This window comes from Drosophila subpulchrella, chromosome 2L (assembly GCF_014743375.2).
Source record: "Drosophila subpulchrella strain 33 F10 #4 breed RU33 chromosome 2L, RU_Dsub_v1.1 Primary Assembly, whole genome shotgun sequence".
NCBI classification, from domain to species: Eukaryota; Metazoa; Arthropoda; class Insecta; order Diptera; family Drosophilidae; genus Drosophila; species Drosophila subpulchrella.
Genome location: NC_050610.1, coordinates 14,606,439 through 14,625,290, shown reverse-complemented (window position 1 = coordinate 14,625,290; position 18,852 = coordinate 14,606,439). Strand labels below are relative to the sequence as shown.

The 18,852-nt window shown below is 40.1% G+C and overlaps 2 protein-coding genes across 2 annotated transcripts; both read right to left on the bottom strand.

Moving 5' to 3' along the window:
• Positions 1-6,930: 6,930 nt before the first annotated feature.
• LOC119546306 (UDP-glycosyltransferase UGT5) lies at positions 6,931-9,082 on the bottom strand. Its single transcript, XM_037852499.1, has 2 exons — positions 8,415-9,082; positions 6,931-8,362 (listed from the first exon to the last, which is right to left on the bottom strand). The coding sequence occupies exons 1-2, from the start codon at positions 9,080-9,082 to the stop codon at positions 7,453-7,455; spliced, it is 1,578 nt and encodes a 525-aa protein (XP_037708427.1). The 3' UTR covers positions 6,931-7,452.
• Positions 9,083-12,326: 3,244 nt separating this feature from the next.
• LOC119547163 lies at positions 12,327-18,394 on the bottom strand. Its single transcript, XM_037853889.1, has 6 exons — positions 17,818-18,394; positions 14,945-15,266; positions 14,435-14,643; positions 13,842-14,097; positions 13,195-13,673; positions 12,327-12,895 (listed from the first exon to the last, which is right to left on the bottom strand). Exons 1-6 carry the CDS (start codon positions 18,014-18,016, stop codon positions 12,687-12,689), a joined length of 1,674 nt encoding a protein of 557 aa, XP_037709817.1. The 5' UTR covers positions 18,017-18,394; the 3' UTR covers positions 12,327-12,686.
• Positions 18,395-18,852: the final 458 nt, after the last annotated feature.

Sequence of the window (18,852 nt, the reverse complement as noted above, 5' to 3'; positions counted from 1 at the left end):
AGAGAAAGATGATGATGGCAACTTGAATGGGGTGGGGCTAAAACCCATAAAATTAAAGCCGTAAAAATATAATTCTATTGATAATTTATTCCATCATGTGTGTTCTGCTTGTAGTGCAAGAGAACCTGTTTAAGCTGAGTAGGCTAGATATATAGTAATACCTTTCTACGACTTTAGATACTATAAAGTACAATTTAAATATTTTAAATGGAGACTATAAATTAGTAGGTACTATTGTTTGGACTCACGTTTCAGCTGGATTATATTTCCAATGAGCTTTACTTTCTTTTTTAAACATTTTAATAATAAAGTCTTTGAATGCGACTTGTATCGATTTTTCTGCGTGTAGCGAGCCAATGCCTGCCACAGTCCCATCATTTCATCCTGAGGCTTCTCCGTCCCTAGTCGACTTACAAAATAACAGGCCTGAATGCCCCGTCAGGTAGGGAAAATAAAACTGGCTCTGCACTAGAATTAACTCTCTTAGTCACAGCCTCCTAAAGTCTTAATAGACCCACAGCCGCTCCACATAATCCACCTGGTTCGCGCACAGCTAACCCATTTTCAACGCTAACCCGTGGATGTCAGCATCCCAATTCCATCTGCTGCTAACTCTGGCCTCAAATTGAAGTTATAATGTAAAACCGCAATATCTGCATTGCATATGTAGCAGTTTGGTTTTATGGCTTGTCTCATTTGGTTAACCCCATGGATGTTGGTAGTCAAAAACATATTATTGCATATGCATATATCCACTGACAATTAATATTATTTGTGGTCTCGGTTTGTTTAGAGAAATTCGCAGTTTTCATTTAAATTGGCCTTCAGCTCTTACTTTGGTTTCACTTTTTGTGGAAAAGAGCCGTGAGTTGAAGTCAGTAAACTACTATTAATTCTTGTAAATTATGTTTTGCAGCACCTCCAATTTTTTCCGTCCTAAAGTGGAATAAATAAATTACTTTAAGGCGGAGACACTAAGTTACAGCTAGATCATTTGTCATGCTTAATTACCCGGTTGAATACAATTTCCTATTCTGGTATCCTACTTATTATTTTCCATTATAATGAGACATTCCCTTTGTTTAGTTTTTTGGCCAGAGTTCTTAAAATTCAAATCAGAAAAAAGCACGAAAAATTAAATCTTTAAATTAATATATAGTTGTAGACTAAGAAAATCCGGTAGGTAAATTATAGCTTAAGACTGAATTAACTGACTTTTCTTTGCCAAGTTAATTAAATTACAGGGTTGGCTGGCTACACTTGAAGCACAACCTATAAAATAAAATCGGAATTAAACTTTTTAAAATCTATTTAGTATTTTCTAGGTATATTTAATATTTTTACTTGTACATTCTTTTTATGTACCTCTTAAGATATTGTTAAAAATTCGTTGGGATACAAATATTTGTCTTTCGACATCTGGTATTCTGGCTAAATGAACATCTCTTTGTAAGTCTTCGTCTATGATGACTTGACTAAACTTTTAATCTATGAGCTTTTATTTCTGAGAAGTGTAGTAGTGTCTCAACATGATTATAGTATTTACTTTCCAGCTATTTATTTGGAGCTGCTTGTTCAACAGCCTTCTGATCATCATCATCAGAAAGCCCCAGGTCGTCATTTTTCACATTGCATGTGATTTGTGGCCGAGATTGAATTTAAATATCGAAATGCTCAAATGCTCATGACTCGAATCCGCAGTCGCATGATGGTTTTAGCCAACAGCAGCCTAGAAACACTTTTCTGTGGCTAAGCATATTGTACGACCCACATTGGCCACCACATCCATCGTCAACAGCTCATCATCTCCGGTAATCGTGAATAGCCTAGCGGTATAAAATCAGGCGAAGACAGAACACAACCCATCATCGATACTCGTACTCTCGTTTGCATCGGCATACGTATACGCAGCGTTGGCTGGCATCAATATGAATGGCTCAATTCGATCGGTGCCAATGCAATGTGATGCTTCTAACCCAATTCACGGGCCACGCTAAGTTTTTCTAATGTCTGATGGCGTCTAAAGTACCTGGATACACTGAAAAGATAATGCACTATTTTGTTTTTATTAATTTCGTTCTTGTTAGTGAACAAGAGTTTAAAATTGGTTTTAAAATCCATTGTCTGCTCACTGATATAAACTAAATTGTTTGTAATATTACATTTTTTTCCTCCAATTTTATTTCCCCGCAATTTTTGTTCTGTGTAAGCATTTCTAAACCTATGTTTATAGGGCAAGACTATTAAAAAAGGTTTACCTGCCCACTGTGCTCTGACATTTGTCAGCAGCCATTTGGCGCTGCTTTTTGGCCCAAAGTCAAACCACCAATGTGGAGCGGTGGCTGAGCTCTAATGGTTCGTGGTCCATCTCCGGCTCCATCTGCGTTTCCATCACATGTGACCCTAATTACATTCAAAGCGAGCATGCCAGCTTCGGGACACATTGGGTATATGTATTATTGACTGGTGTTATTAATGCCTAACGAAAGCGCGTTTGACACCAACTTTCCGCACTTTCCGCACGCCAAATTTTAGCTAATGAACACTGTGTTGCAGAGTTGAGTTTTAATAATAACTCCAAAACAGTACAGTGATTAGATAATTATACTTAAATATATAGGATTAATTTATAATACAAACGTCCAAATAAAAAGGATTACTTTTTAGAGAGTAAAGAAATACTCTTTTAATTATGTTTTTACAATTACTTTCCTTGACTTAAAATACCAATTTAAATATTATTAAAATGCGATCGAATCATATACAATCTTAAAACAAAAATAATTCTTGAGAAGTGAGAAACTTGAAGTTGTAGGTATTTCCATTTAAATATACCGCTATACGTTGCTGAAATCATAGAATTAATATTATACAGCTTGATGATTTTGAAACCGTTCGATTTGCATTAATTTTGGGAGCACAGTGCCGCCAATAAGTCAGCATCCAGGGGGCTTTCGAACCGCTAGATGAGTGATCGCGATGCAATTTGCAGCGCCTTTAATTGCACCTGTCTGCGCTCGCACGTCGAAAATTAAAAGCAAACAATGGATACGTTGGAGGTGGCCATATCGCGGGCTTACTATATATAATAACGGAACCTGCGAAACGTTGCGGGATGTGAAAAGCAAATTCGAAAAGTGCAACGGCAAATTGCAGTGCGCATGCTCGGCGATCGCCGCTAAGTAATCCCCCCTCCACATACTTTTTCCGCCACTCCATCGACAGCACTTTCATTTTCACGCTCATCCAACTCACAACTCGCGCACAATGGGGCTTATTAATCATATAATTATGTCGGCCTGTGTTGGGGCCTGATTAATGCTCGGTGTAGAATTAAGTTAGTAAAACGTTGGCATTGTCTGGTGTTTGTTGACGTCTCAGTTCCATTCTCCTCCATTCGACTCCACAGCATTACTTTTTATGGTTCCTACAGGGTTTTGGGCTTTCTGGGTTCATGGCTCTCGAAAATCAGACGCAGCGTGATGCGGCTTAAAGATTTGATAGTGAAATGGGCATTCTTTATGGTGCATTGCGAGTGGGAGAGCTGCTATTTGCCTTTGGGAATGCAAAGTGAAAATTCTGGGAAAACCACCGCTTGGGAAAAGTTCGAATTAGTTTACTAAATAGTGAGATTCTCATCTACGAGTTGCTGGTAAAATATATATATTCTTAAGTGAGGAAGCACCAAATGAACTTTTCTGAGAAAGGTCAGAACTGAAATAATTTATTTGAGAACTCTGGAAACCAGTTAAAAAAGTTATAAACGGCTGAGATAATTTAGCTTAGGAAATACTTACCAAAAACACTAAAAATATCTTTAAACTGAAATGACTCCTAAATAGATTTATATATTTATTCTCAGGTTTTAAGGCAACTGGAAATTACCTATAACCTATGTTTCCTTTTTGCAGTTATTAATACTGTGGCCTTAAGCTACGTTTATTAAATATTTATTTATTTTTGGATGAGATGATATAATTTTATTGCCTTAAGGAAATTCAGGAAAGCCTAAATAGATTATGTCACCATATTAAAAACAACATTTAAATACATTTTTTTTGATACACAAGTTATAACTTTTAATGCTATTAAATTATAAATAAAATGAAGTCATTTACCTAAGGTTTTAAAATACCAAAGAATATGAATTATGTAGCCATTTGGCTCTTAAATTATTAACATGTAGTTACTTAAAAATTACAAAACATAAGTCGTTTATGAAGTTATTAGCTTGAAGAGAAATTCTTAAGTGAAGTTTGCACAGTCTTTTTTAATAGAAATTCACTCAAGTTGTAGATTTTGAATTCCCTTGTCCGTCACATTTTAGTGAATCGAAATCATTTCTCTTAAATCTACTGAAACTCAGGCAATGTTAATTGTGCAGCTTTCGGCGATTATCTTTGAATAGGTTTCACAGAGACCCATTAGGCTATAGGTATAGTCCGCTTCATAGAAATCCGAAGAGCGAGGAAAGCAGCAAAGCGGCCCAAATGAGTTTCATCGGGCCACAGATTTAATGGCTCAAACCCATTTAAGGCGGCTTACTACACTTTCGCCCTGCGCCCAATTCCGTTTATTTTCTTACCTTTTTTGCTCGCAATTATTTCAAGAAAGAGTTGGAAATTGCAAGCAAATAAAAATTAGTAAGACCTGGCAAAATAAATAAATCAGGGAGAGAAGTACGAAGTGGAAGCTCGAGTGGGCAGAGCAATTGTGTGGGAATCTGGAGCAGATTCAATGGGAAAATGACTTAATGTGGAGTGGAGTGTAGGGTTCAGGGAACACAACCACGAAATGGCACAGAGATCTCCCACAATTTGCACAGCTCTCTAGTCCCGAGGCTCTGGTTCCGCAGAAACTCCATAATAGAGCGTCGCCAGTAATATGCCGAAACTAACGGGTGTCGCATAAAAATCGGAGTTAACCTAAGTACCCCCGCAGAATATCACTTCTCGTTCTTTACTCCTTGTTTCTCAGTCACTTTCCGCCTCCACAACACTGAAAAAAATATGCTTTCAAGTTCTTGTAATGGAAAAATCACAAAAAAAAAAAAACAAAAGTTATAATTGTCTAAGTAAGATTCACGAGTTATATTATTTAAACAAAATTATAAAATTATATTATATAGAGAAAATACATATTATTCTGTTTTAAAATTAAGCTGGGATTAGTTTTTATGGTCAACTTGGAATAAATTGAGATGTAAAATGAAAGTATATTTAAATTTTAATTAAAATTTATATGACAATTAGTTATTAAAAACAAACCAATTTTTCGTTCTTTTAAATTATATTAGTTTCCCCCAGTGCACCTCTTCTGGTCCACTCCATTCTTTTTCCATCTTTTTTTAAGAACGGTAAATTGAAATACGCAGTTGATTAGCAGGGGCGGGCCCAGGGGGGCGTGGCTAGTTAGTTTCTTCTGGCCGTGACCGCCGCCGTTGTCACTCAGAGTGGCCCAAAACGCACGCTGGAATTGGCCAGGCCAGCTAATTTCAAAGGTAAGCGCGTCAAGAACAGTTATGAGCTCCGAGCCGAAATGGAATGGCCATTCTGGGGAATGGGAAATGGGTATTGCGAATGGGAATAGGAATGGGTTGGCCATGACCATGGCCAGGAATGGGCCAAGATGGGTTGCGGTGGGCCGGGACCGATGGACCGCCTTGGGATGCCCCCAGCCACTCGCAAAAAAACGAGACGAGCTCAAGAAAGATACTTTAAAATGTGCTTAAAAATGCGCGATGGCTAAAAGCGATGCGTTGCAAAGGAATGAACTCGACATAAAACTGGTATATAAACTGATGGCCCGAAGAACATCGTAGCGGTGTGATTTTCCCATTCCAAACTTATTCTTAAAAAAAAACATTACAAAATGACTTAAGAATTTTCGGCAGTTAAAAAAAGGAACTAGTAAACATTTTTTAAGGGAGATTTTAAATAATTGGCAAACTAAATAACATAGACTTAGAAAAAATATAAATATATAACTGAAATATATTTTACTATATTCTAGGTATTGTTTTCTATCTGGTTTTATTTTGTTTGTTCTTCTCGCAATATATATTTGATAATTTACTTTTCAACAAAAATAAACATATTTTCAATTTAATTTTTTTAAATAAAAGTGGTTAGTACTTTTTATTTTTAAATGTTTGATTTATTTTTATTTTTATTACTTTTTCCCAATAATCTGGTATACTCTGTTCAATCTTGGTTAAAAGTGTATTCAAAGAGGACTACAAAAAATTACGCGTGCGACGCATTGCGACACCGAGAACGCTATTTGGGATTGGATTGGATTGGGAATGGGCCGGTTACGGTTACAATGGTAGTTGCAGATGTTGCTGTTGCAGGTTGCAGTTGCAGATGTTGCTGCTGTACTTGTACTTGGAGTTGCTGCGGCAACCGTTGCGCTTCAACTGCGGCCATGCATCAAGTTGGTTGCGAATTCTGCACGCCGCGGCGTCAGATACAAATACTAAACTTGATAGAGACATAACTTGCATGCAGCGATGCAGGAAATCAGCAGAAGGCCAACAACAGCAGTGGCCACAGCAGGTGCATATATCAATGTGCACAGAAAGATTTCTATATTATTTTTTATAATTTCAAATTTGTAATTCTAAAAGAACATCCAACCATTTTTTATAGTTTCAAATTTGTTATATTTAAGAACATGCTAGGAACATCTCTAAGTGTGTTTACTAAGGGGACTAAAGGCAAGAAGTTCTTTATGTAAAACATGATCACAAAATATACCCCTTTGATTGATTTTAAAATTAAACTTAAAAACTCAAAACTTTTACAAAATGTGTTATTTTCTTGCAGTGCAAAGCTTTAACCAGGCTTGCAGTTCTCAGTTTGTGGTTATAGCCTAGGCCTTTGGATCTGGGCCTGGCACTTCCACTTGTTATTCTTCTTCGGTTCTCCTGCGCGGTGCGTGAGGGGAATCTCGGCGAGAAATGGAAAAGAAAATTAACCAAACATCAGGTTTTTATTTACGCTAAATTATGTTCCGGGCATCTGTAGTTACACTTTATATAGTCACCGCATAATGGTTATAGTCATGCCAATCCACTGCGACTTTGTCGGGGTCTGTCTTTCTCGAATTAAAAGGGCATTTTGCCGGTGATGTCATCAAGGTATCACAAAGTTAAAGACCTGTCTCGGAAGAGTAGTTTCTGCACAAGTTTACAGCCATAACCATTCGGAGTTTATTCGCTTGAACTCGTTTGAACTTGTGGGAGAGTCCAGATATCCCAGGGTTGTAAAATTAAAATTTTTCCGTTCTTCTTAGGAATAAGAAACTTTTGACTAAACTTATGCTTAGTCAACAAAGTTTCTATATGAGTTAGAAATCTTAATAACAAACACCCTTATAAATTCAAGATATTGTTAAATTAAGTAACACTTGTCAATTGGTGCCAAATTTCACTGCTTCTTTACAGAATCATTAATGTTTCTTGACTTTCGTTATCTTAATAAATTTTGGTACTAGCATTTTAAAAAAGAGTTGAACTGAAGCCTTTAAAATAATTATAAGACCAACGAAAATAGCGGTAAACAGGACGTATATATCCAGGTTATTGGCGGTTATAAAGTCCATGTGAACCAAGGGGCTTTGGAGGTGAGCAGCTCCATGGTGCCGAATGACATACTCCGTCCAGTAAATTAATGAATCCCGGGCACTATTTGGCCTATCTCGATAAAGAGAGGAGAACAGGGCCACCTTTTGGCTGTACTGTGGGTTCGACAGGATCTCCTCGATGGCATCCTTAAAGGGCTTCTCCTCCAGGTTGAGCAGGCTGAGAGTAAGGCCAAAACCATTCTTGACCATGCCAAACGCATTGCTGGGTTGATCTCCAAAGACGGGCAATGAAAGCATGGGTTTGCCATGATACTGAGATTCGGTAATACCTCCTTTTCCGGCATGATTGATAAAAAGCTTGATGTTCGGATGTGCCAAGATATCGTCCTGCGGCAACCAGCGGGAATAGAGAATATTATTCGACTTTCCAGGGATCTTGTCCAGATCCTCCCACTTCCAAATGACTCGCTGCTTCAGTTTCGAGAGAACATTGAACATCTTTTCTACGGTATCAGACTTTATGTGGCTACCCTGGACATTGGAGCCCAGACTCAGGAGAATAGCTCCATCGGTGGCATTTCCTAGGAACTCCTCGAGGCTCTTGGGAAGGGCATCCGGTTTGTCCTTGATTTGTATGCCTCCAATCTCGATGGCGGCAGGGACATTGGGTCTAATGGATCCCTCACTGGCTGCATGGGAACAGAAGAACACCAGTGATGTATTCTTCAGCATTTCCGAATAATCCGGCATATTGGAATCATCGGCAAAGAGTTCCCTGTTAAAAATTCATTAGAAACCTCTTTATTTTCAAATCAAAATTTACTTACTTGTAGAACCGGCGATTACGCTGGTCAATTTGGCGCACAAATACCTGGTAAAAAAGATTGGTTATGAAGCTATCCAATCGTTGAGCGAAGGACGTGTTCTTATCTTTTTCTATGGGATCACTGGGATTACCTATCAGGGAGTTTAGCATCTGACCAGGTGGACTGGGAGCCAAAACGATGACTGGGGCATTCACTTTCCTAGCGAATCCTAGCTGATAGTCATTCATGAAGTAGCCCGAGATAACCAAATCGAAGTGATTGCCTTTGTTTAAGTACAGATCCTTTACTCTTTCATCCTTGAGGGCATCTGCCATTTTCCTCAACATGGAGTCCATTTGACCCGACATTTGTAGGATAGAAATGAGCCGACTGCCACTGTTATTCTTTTGTTTCGCTCCAATGGTCTCGCTCCTTTGCTTAATTTCCTCCTTGGTCATTGGCACCTGAACCACATGTATATTCTTGTGGGTAATTGTTGGTTCCAAAACGGTGACCACCGTCACATTGTGTCCTTGTTCGGCCAACACCTTGGCAGCCGACATTGAAATGATCAGGTGAGAGGGACTCGGACTAGGAAAGAGTCCCAGAATATTTGCACCCTGAGATCCAGAAATAAAATAACTAACCGTCAGGGCTAGCATAAAAAAACGACTTGGATCTTCTACCATTTTGATGCACCGCCAATTTGTATTAAACTACCAGTGAAATCTCAACATTAAGTCTTTATATTGGTTAAGATAAGGTTTACCTGGGTGACACATCACATAAGGAGGAGTACGTACTTTGTTGTGCTAGGTTGCGATAACCCAAGTGCCAATAAAAGTATCACATACAGTATTCCCGAAACCTTACCGTAAACACGTATTGATAGCACTTGCACTATCGCTAATTTTTGGTTCACAGAAAAAAGTGAATTTCCATACTTATATATCTTATCAACTTATTAACTTGAATGGGTTGTACGTTCATTTGTCAATCAATTAATCAATGATAATGATATTGTTCTAGTTTATATTAACGAGAAATCATTTACTTTAAAAATTTTAATTTTAAATTACAAATTTCAAATACCAAACTCATCAATCAAAAGCTGTCGACAAACTCTGGCCAAAACAGTCTTTAACCTCTTAACCGCACAAATTCAGCCATTTTGAGCTGCAAACGATTCCCCAATATGACACCAATTTCTAGCCCCTCTTCTGGCCCCGGAAAACCACACATAATTCATAATAATAATCATTAAAAAGTGCGACTGTCATTAGCCCAGAATCTGGGTTCGGAAACAAAACAGAAACCCCAGCCCGGAGTCCGCTGCTGCTGATGATGGCTAAAAACAATGAGCCGCTTGTCGGCTGTTCCATTTTCGTGGTTCTGCCAGATCACGATTGCCCAAAAGATAACCCAGTTGTTGGCTAGCTGTTTTGGGCCACAAAAGGGGAGGGCTGAAAAGACATTTGGGTGCTGCAATTTGCCGGCAGAATGCAGATCTGGGGATCTGACATGAATCTCGAGTTCAGATCTCAAATAATTAGATATAAACCGGAGAAGGAGGAGGAGGAGGATGCCTGGTAATTACCCCTAGGAAACGATCGCCAGCTGCGTTCTAACAATAATAATACCGGCTAGAAAATGAAGAAAAATGATCTCGATATTTGGCAAGAAATGGAAACTTTCTCGAGGCAGTTTTACTTTCGTCTTCGTCAGCTGCTCGCATTCTAATCCAAGACAGCGGCGGCTCATTAACTGGTTCGGCTGGCTTCTTGGCCAAGATCGTTGGCCTCATTATGCACGGGTCCACGACTTCGACTCCCCGACGGTTCTCCAAATGGTGAATGCACCACCACGTTATGCTCGGCCGCCATCTGGAGATCTAAAGATCTGAAGATCTGGAGAGTGCGTTCGAAAAGGGAAACGGAAGCCGAAGCCCAATCCCACAGATTTATGTGTGCCACATGCTAATCAACGTCAAAACGCCAGGCCCATGGTGGGTGAAATTTGAAATTTGAGCAGCCGCCGGTGGTTGCGGTGGTGCAGCTCCAGAGGCCCATTGAAATGGGTGAAGGTGAAGGCAAAGGCTTGGACTTGGACTTGGCCGCCGATTCGTTCAGCTCTAAACAGCACTTAAAGAAACTTGTGAAAAATATATTTCTAATTTGAAGAGAGGAACCAGTTTTTAATACATTTTTTAGACATCTCTTGATCTACTAATTCAGCTTAGCCAAAAGTGTCGTCTGTTTGGGCTCAAGCATTTAACAAAAAAACGTAATTATCTGAAAACCTGTTAGTTTATACTAAAATAAGATAGGCTCATAATTACAAAACCATTTTTGTGGAAAAGACTTACTAAGTAAAGCAAATTGTTTAGCAGTTTTCTTATTAAATTTTAAAAATTTCAGATAAAATGGAAATTAAATTTAGCTAATTCACATTTTTTTTTAAAGTTTTTAAATACAAGTATTAGAAAAAGAAACCATTTAATGGGACTTTTGCTTAAAGGTACATGATTTATTTATTTTTACCACATATTTTTCCAGTGCAGTCTAGCTTGCAGATGAGAAAGTTTATTTATTTCGTATTTTAGTTGTTTTCTATTTTGTTTCTTCTGTTTTGCGCGCGCGATCTTAACGCTCACTTGGTTTTTGTGTTCTAATAATGCAAACAAAAGGCCAGACAAACCTTTTGTATCTGATGGCGATGATGATGAATATCCCAACCTAATGGCTTTTCTATGCAAAATCCAGCCAGCCCCAAGTCCAGGCACTTCAATCAGAAAGTTAAAAGAACGCCTTTCGCCGGGGTCTCATCGTGGGCACGTCCCCAGCGACTTGGGGTCTCGGTTTTTGGATTCGGACCTCGACTTGGTATCTGACTGGGCTGAGAGTCTCCTCTCCATGTTGGGCAACCGGCAGCAATAACAAGACGAGCCTCCGACTGCAGTTTTATGTGTTTTGTCGGTTCCCCTTGTTTTATGTTTTTTCTGCCGGCTTCCGTTTGAGGCGGAGAACCCCTTGAAGACCAAATGGGCAACCTCAAGAACTTTAAGAACCTGGAGAACCTCGAACGTGCGGAGTTGACAACACTTTGTGTGCCACTTTCATGCAAATCGCCGTCTGACGAGGCAACGTCTTAACATAATTTCGTAATTCTGTTTTACGACCAGAAGCCCAGACACATTACCCATTCGTTCTCTCGGTGGAATCGTTAGGAACCTATTTCCGAAATAATATCTGATGATGACGACAGTTTGAACCTAGATTTCGGCCAGCTTCTCGGACGGAAGTGAGATTTTCGTGGAGGAGGGTTTTTTTTATCAGGAAATGACCCATTGGCTGACTTTCTTTTCCATAGAACCCGAAGCTTGAGAAGTGTTTTTAAACGGAAATATATCTGTGTCATACATCTTTTACTTAGCCCGTTGAACAGCTTTAATATTTTGATTATCTTTTAATACCTTTGCTTTTGATCATATACTCATTTACTCCGAGATATATGTCTGCAAATTAAATGGTAAATAATCGTATTATACGTTATGTCACATGTTTATGACAACAATTTTTGCTGATCGTGTGACTATATTATATAGCTAAAAAAGGAAGAATCGAAATTATATTTTTATCAAGATATTTTCTTATTTTTTGTGTTAATATTTAATACTCAAGCTTAAGCTTCCATTCTCGTTTGTTATTAGCTCAGCGGTGCTTCGATTTATCGTGCTTTTTATGAGACCCCCATAATATTGTAGGTCAGGTTTAGTTTTTATTGTACTTCACACGCATTAAAAAATGAACAATGTACATATTATGACCATAACAGATTTTTATTTAGTATTCATTAGACTCAGCTTTACAACCGTTCCCAAAGATAAACCAGTACTGTTTTTAGTAGCTATAAATAAATATATATTTTCTGGGCATAAATAATTTATACAAAAATCGTACGTCTAAGAGTTTACAGACTAATCTCGCTCTATGAGAAGTGCCTTTTGCCCACTCGTCCTCCCTCGTGATCGCAGTTAAAGCTTGGCCAGAGTAAGATTATGTAAATCGGAGGTTGCCAATCCCGCTGGTACCGTTGGGGCCTTGAGTTGGGAACTGTAGTTCCAGGAGTTCGGAAAGGGGGCGTGGCTATGCGCAGTCATCTTCAGCTAAATGAAGTTTTCTTTCTGATTTTTTTTCTGTAGTATTTTGACATTCAGCAAGACAAGTGGGCATAGTGAGCTGGAAATTCGGAGGACGAGGCGGGGCATTCGGTGGTTATTGGAGGCGGGGGCACCTACAAGGTGCACTGGTACTGCTGCTGCTGCAGAGCACGCGGCAGCGTCTTGTGCGGCAGGTGGGCGGCCAGGCAGGGGGAGGGGCTGCGGGGCGGCGAGCGGATTCGCTGGCGCTGCAGCAAAATGATGCAAATGCTGATGATTATCACAGATAGCGAAACGGTTACCAGCACGCTGCTCAGATGGGAGCCAATATAACGCAGAACGGCTGCACAGGAAGAAAAAAAGATAGAAAGATATATATTTAAGGAAAGATACAAATACAATATACAAGTAAGATCATAAAAAGATACAAATAATCGCTTTCTATAAAGACATGTTTATCAAATATTAATTCGATAATCAATATAATATCTTATCGAAATAAATATTTATTTTTTTCTTTCAAAATTACTAAAAGTAGTTAACATAATTAATACTTTTCCTTATAGCAAGGGCTATGATTTTTCTTTCTCTGTGACTATATGGACATTTTGGAATCACGATTGTCGCTGACAGGCCACTTACCTTCATCCTCGACATTACCACCTGGTGGCGAGCCCGCTTCTAGTGGCATCCAGGAGTTGTGTGCCTGGTCCACAACCAGTTTGGCGTACTTGGTGCCCACCACCGGCTCCAAATGGTGTCCCTCTGCCGCCGGCTCTTCCGCCAAGCTATTGACCTCGTTGAGGTTCAGAGCTCTGCCCTGACCTCGGGGCTGAGCAGCCTGCTGGGTGGTGGGTGGCTGCGTTTGCTCCACCACCGCAGCCTGTTCCACGGACTCGGTTTCGGATTGGGAATCGGACGACGACTCCGGTTCCCGCAGCACCAGTTCCGTCTTGTTGACGTAGCGCATCTGGCGGAGTTCCCTGCCCAAGCGCTGATCCTCATCCGGCTCAAAGGGATCGTTGGGCTCGTAGGCGGCAGCCACTCCGTTCTTGCCGGGTACAGTGAAGCTTGCGCGGACCGTCTGCATGCCGGACTGATAGCTGCAGACCACCACAAAGCTAGGATGCAAAGATGGTTTTATAAAAATTATTAATAAATAGTACATTGAATAATAATCTTAAATTTTAAAATATGATAAAATATATTCTTGTAGAATATTGGAATTAAGATGACTCCTAAATAATTATATCAACCCAATAACTAAAATTTGGAACCGTTTTTTTTACCGTCTTGTGCTATGGGTGAAGATTCCCAGGTTTTCCTGCACCGTGATGAAGGTCTCCACCGTGCTGGTCTCCGGTTTCACCAGACTTCCGCACTCCTTATGATCGATCCTCATAGTGTACTTGTCCGCCGAATCACTGGCATCGCCTTTGATGCCACAATTTCCACCATCCACGACGATACGTCCTCCGAAGTAAGGACCTGTCTCCACCTCGATTTCTGAGGCGTGGGGCAAACACTGGGTGGCATGTGCAGTGACTGATAAATTTAAAATTTAAAAAACATAATAAGAAGCTGTTTTACAGAGATTTTCGTTACATTTAATTTTGTTATAGGTTTTTTTAAAATCCTAACAAACTCAGAAAAGAGTCCCCCTTATTACGGGCCTTATGACACTTCCTTGATTATTTACTAACTGACTGGATTTATTATAAAAAGTCATGGCAACGATTTATGAATATATAGATTAAACTATGTTAAAGTTGATAACCATTTTAAAAATAAATCCAGTCAGTTAGTCAAAACTCCATCTAGTGTCATAAGGGCTTTAACAACTATTTTCTCAAAATAATACAAAAACCTCCAGTCTACTTACATCCCTTGGTGGGTATGACGATGCTCTGGCCAGGCAGGTGTCCGGCTCCACTCTCGATCTCATTCTCGTCGTGAAATTCAGCACGAGCATTGGAACTGCGAGTTCCGCCCGCTAGGAGGCGCTTCTGAGCCGCAGGGCGAATGTGGAAACTGTATTTGGTGGCCATGCGCAAGTTTTCGATAGCAGCTGCAAAGTGTTGCACCTGGGGACTGCACTTGAAAAAAATGTTTAATTAGGTGTTATTCACGCATTACAATTGATGTTTATTATTGTATTTAATGCAGTTTGTGAAAGTTGTTTCTTTTTATGAGGTGTTTGTATATATTGCTAATAATAGGATTGTTAAATAATTATACGATCCTTTTATACCCTTGTTTATTATCTTTAATTTTTATTTAAAGGTATCGTAAAAAGCTATAGTAAGAATGAGTTCATTGAAGTAAAAAATAATCACTTTTTGTGTGGCAATCACGTTGAGTGTTCCATACCCTAAATGGGAGAACGACTTACCCCAAGGGATCGTGCTGCTCCGTCTCCATTTCCTTATCCTCCGGGGTCACCTCGGCGGTGGTGCCGTTCACCAATTTGACGCGACACCGCTGTGGGCCGAAGTTCTGCATCTCGCAGTAGAATATCTGGAATGCCAAAGCCCGGGGCGGTTCCACATCGCCGCTCATATTTGTCGCGTCCGCGATCGCGTTCACCTGGCCCGCTCTGGAGTTGGAGTTGGAGTTGGGACTCGAATCTGTGTCATGGGCCGACGGCACGAATTCAACTTCCCAGGTCAGATTCACCGATTTGTAATTTGGTTCACCAGCAACGCCGCGTATCTCTATCGAAGGTTACAAAAGCATGAGCATGGGCAGCAACGGGAAAACGGGGTTATAGCCAAGATTCGTGGCAGTGGCAGTTGGTAGTTGCTAGTTGGTTAGTTGGAGCTGCAATCGCATTCAAGGTGCCTCTTGCATGCAAATCAGGTAGCTTGGTTACTTTGCTACAAGACCATAAGTTCGGGGGCAAGGAACTCGTTTCCCGCCTGAGATTCAGACACGCTTTTGGATTAGTTCTGTTGCATTCGCTCGTTTTTGTGGCCAACACTAATTGGATGTTTCTACTGGCAGATCAGCAAAAGAAGATCTGAAGTGTGCTGCCAGTTGGGAGTTGGAGTCCCCAGTACTCCACTACTCCACTTCCACTCCAGCTGCGAGTGATGGAGGATCTGACTCAAAGTGTGACGTGAATTAGCCAGGGGGAGCTAGCAGTTCGGAGGAAATAAAAACTAAACCTGACGATGATGCTGGGCGTCTAATGGGATGGGCAGCAACTCGAGAACTTGGGCTTCAAGTAAGAATGCTTTCAAGAGTTTAAGTTGAATCTGCTAAAATGTAGCATTAAATTTCGACTTGCAGTGCTCTTTGCAATGATGTTGCACCTTCTAATTTGACCATAAATTATACCTTAGCATTAAAAGTCAGCTCTGCCGAAGCTTAAGCTAGCAAATAAAAAATGTTCCCATTTTATTTCTTAAAAAAATTATCTCTTAAAACTTCACTGTATAATTCCAACTGATTATACCAAATTGTAGTTCAAATTTTGTTGCAAAAAATGTTTGTTTTCTTTGGTTTAAAATAACTTCTTCATATAGATGGTTTTATGGCATTATTAACTTTAACTTGTATTAAGTTTCAACTGATCATAACACATTTTAATTGACCTTTTTATAAAGAATTATTTTTTTAATGCTGCTTAAAATAACCTATGGTAAAATTATATATTTTATTTATACATCTTATCGTTAAATTACCGTTCTAATGGAATGCGAACATGCCATATTAGCAAATGAGTTTTAAGACAAATGAATTAAGTTTGAAATTAAGCTTAAGAAACTTCCCCAGCGAAATCCGAACCTATAAATCCTTGATCAATTACCCATTAATCGCAACGTCGAGTTCCAGTAAATTTTCAATTTCCCGTACCCACTTAGCCCCGATTTTCAGGAGATTTCCCAAGCCAGCTTTGGTGACTTCTCCTTGGCCAGAACCTTGCATAATCTGCAATTAGAAATGCCATTTGCCGCAGCTCGCTTGTTTGTGTTTGGCCATGTTGCTGATGTTGGCAATGTTGCAGTTGTTGCAGATGTTGCCCCTCCGTGTGGCTGTCTTTTCCGTGCTTTTCCCATGTTGAAATCATTGACACCGATTTTGTGTGTGTCTGTGGATGGCGGCGGCAGCATTTTTAGGCGAATTTCGCACAGAGAACATGGAAAAGTGAAAATTCTGCAATGGCACAAATTCTGACATCGGGGCTATGGCGAGATGCCATTGCTGAGCCAAAAACGAGTGAAAAAAAAAATGATTGGAAAATGCCACGGAAAATGACAGACACTTCAATTGCAGCACTGCTGTGATTAATGGCCATTTCGATCTTGGGAAGTTCATCGATGACGATGCACTAAAATTCGGATAGGCCATATTTTTTATGAGTCGTCACTGCGATGTTATGCAAGCCCGAAAGGAAGTGGCGGGGAGATCACACCAGCTCAGAGATTCATTAATTTCCCCCTAGCAGTTGCCGCCGGGAAGTTCTGTAATAAAAGATAGGCCGACAAATTGGCTGCCATCATCTGGCCAGATCAATCTTGATCTGTCACCGTTCGGTGAGGTAATTGCAGCGCTTTGGCTAATTCGATTAGAGAGAACGTGTGTTTTGTGGCCAACAATTACTGGTCTAATGACACTTTTGCTCTCCATCGAAAATCTCTGGGCAATTTCCGCTCTGCGGTTCTGGGCGGGCCAGCCGCCCCCTTTTAGCGGCCAGAAGGAAATGTCGACACATTTCCAGCGTGCCCACATGATTGGCACACAGAGGAGTGCAAAAAAAGCTGGCCCTCAGGCAAGTTCGTTGTCTAAGTCTTTCGTTCGCCACCAAGGGCAGACGTAGGGAAAATACCTCAAGGAACTTAACTAGGTTCAGGGAAAAAAGCGCTCCGATCGTGACCAAATGCAATTAGCCAGCCTTCAACCAGAAGAGGTACATAAACAGGGAAATCAGCACTGTAAAAAATATTGCCTTTCTTTTCATTTAATTGAACCAATTATATTTCTTAATAACAAACCATTTAACATCTTGTGTTTATATTGAAGAAGAAAATTTGAGAAGCAAATTGCTATTATAAAATTTATAATCTTTTTATTTGTTTATAGAAATTTGCAATTTTATCAAGAATATTATGACAGGGAGCTGTACCCATAACAATTTAAAACGGAAGTGCTCAATGTTTTTTTCTGTGTAGCTGACATGCCTGCGACCACAGACTTTAAGTAGCTGCAACTCCAACTGGCCCTGCAACTGCCTGAATTTATCCCTCTGCTCATAGGACTCACCATATTTGCTACCAGCCTTGGCATTGGCATTGTTGCTGCCAGCAGTAGATGTTGCTGTTGTCGCTGTTGCTGCTGCTGCTGTTGCATTGTTGCTGCTGCTCCTGGGCAGGCGGACTGGGGAGACTGACGGCAGCAATAGCAGCAGACACAGCAGCAACATGTTGCAGCTGCCGTGGCCTGCCATTGATTTCGTTGACATTATTTTCGGTTGATTTATTTAAGTTTGCTATTTGTTCTCATCAAATGTGTGTCAATCGGGAGTTATTGGGCGATTGGTCGTGAGGGAAAATGCAAGTGTTGCCAGGGGGTCACAGATGGTTGGATATCGTAGATTTTTATAACTTTTTTTTATTTCTGAACAGTATCCAAGGTTTCTGAGTGTTTATTTAATATATTGACACTCTTTGGTGGTTGGAATTTTCGCCTCCCACAAAACAATTCCAGCTGATTGCCAAATTCTACTATTGTCCTCAAGTAAATCGCATTTGTCACAGCACAAAAAATCATAAACCGTTTGATTGCCGCTAGAGTCTTTAGATTTTAGATGTCCGATTTTTCCAGCACACGATCCGCTCGCTTTAACCTGTGCCGCACAACTGACTCGGCGGCTTGAAGCCAGTCCAACATCTGGCCAATTCGGATCAGCTGTTGGCCATAAGCGAACCCGAAGTCGTAGCCAAAAGACGAACCAATGCCAAGGCCGAAAAGAAAAGCTTTCCCCAGAGCTTTTCGCTCTCTCTCTCTCTCATTTTTCTTTACGGGGGGAAAATGTGAAAATGAGTTTTTCCTTATCAGCGGTCGCTTATCAGTTGACAAACGGCTCGATGTTTTGTTTGTTTCTGAAGGGCTAAATTAAAAATCCATATATCGGGCCAAGCTTTTTCCATAATTAAGTCGGCCAAGTTGAATTTATTTCGATGGCCTCGAGATCATCACTTTCCCTTTTCTCTGTCCTCTTGTGGCCCATTGTCTTGTGGCCTTACTTTGTTTTCATTGTTGTTGGTCTCCCCAGCTGGCGGCTTTGATTAATGCTTA

What these genes read in the sequence shown, in the direction of transcription:
- LOC119546306 (XM_037852499.1), bottom strand. Translation starts at nt 9,082, where the DNA reads ATGGTAGAAGATCCAAGTCGTTTTTTTATGCTAGCCCTGACGGTTAGT. An exon ending in CGTAATCGCCGGTTCTACAA is followed by an intron (nt 8,363 to 8,414) that starts GTAAGTAAATTT and finishes AATTTTTAACAG; the next exon opens with GGAACTCTTTGCCGATGATT.
- LOC119547163 (XM_037853889.1), bottom strand. Translation starts at nt 18,016, where the DNA reads ATGTCAACGAAATCAATGGCAGGCCACGGCAGCTGCAACATGTTGCTG. An exon ending in TTCACCCATAGCACAAGACG is followed by an intron (nt 13,674 to 13,841) that starts GTAAAAAAAACG and finishes TTTGCATCCTAG; the next exon opens with CTTTGTGGTGGTCTGCAGCT. An exon ending in TGGTAATGTCGAGGATGAAG is followed by an intron (nt 12,896 to 13,194) that starts GTAAGTGGCCTG and finishes CTTCCTGTGCAG; the next exon opens with CCGTTCTGCGTTATATTGGC.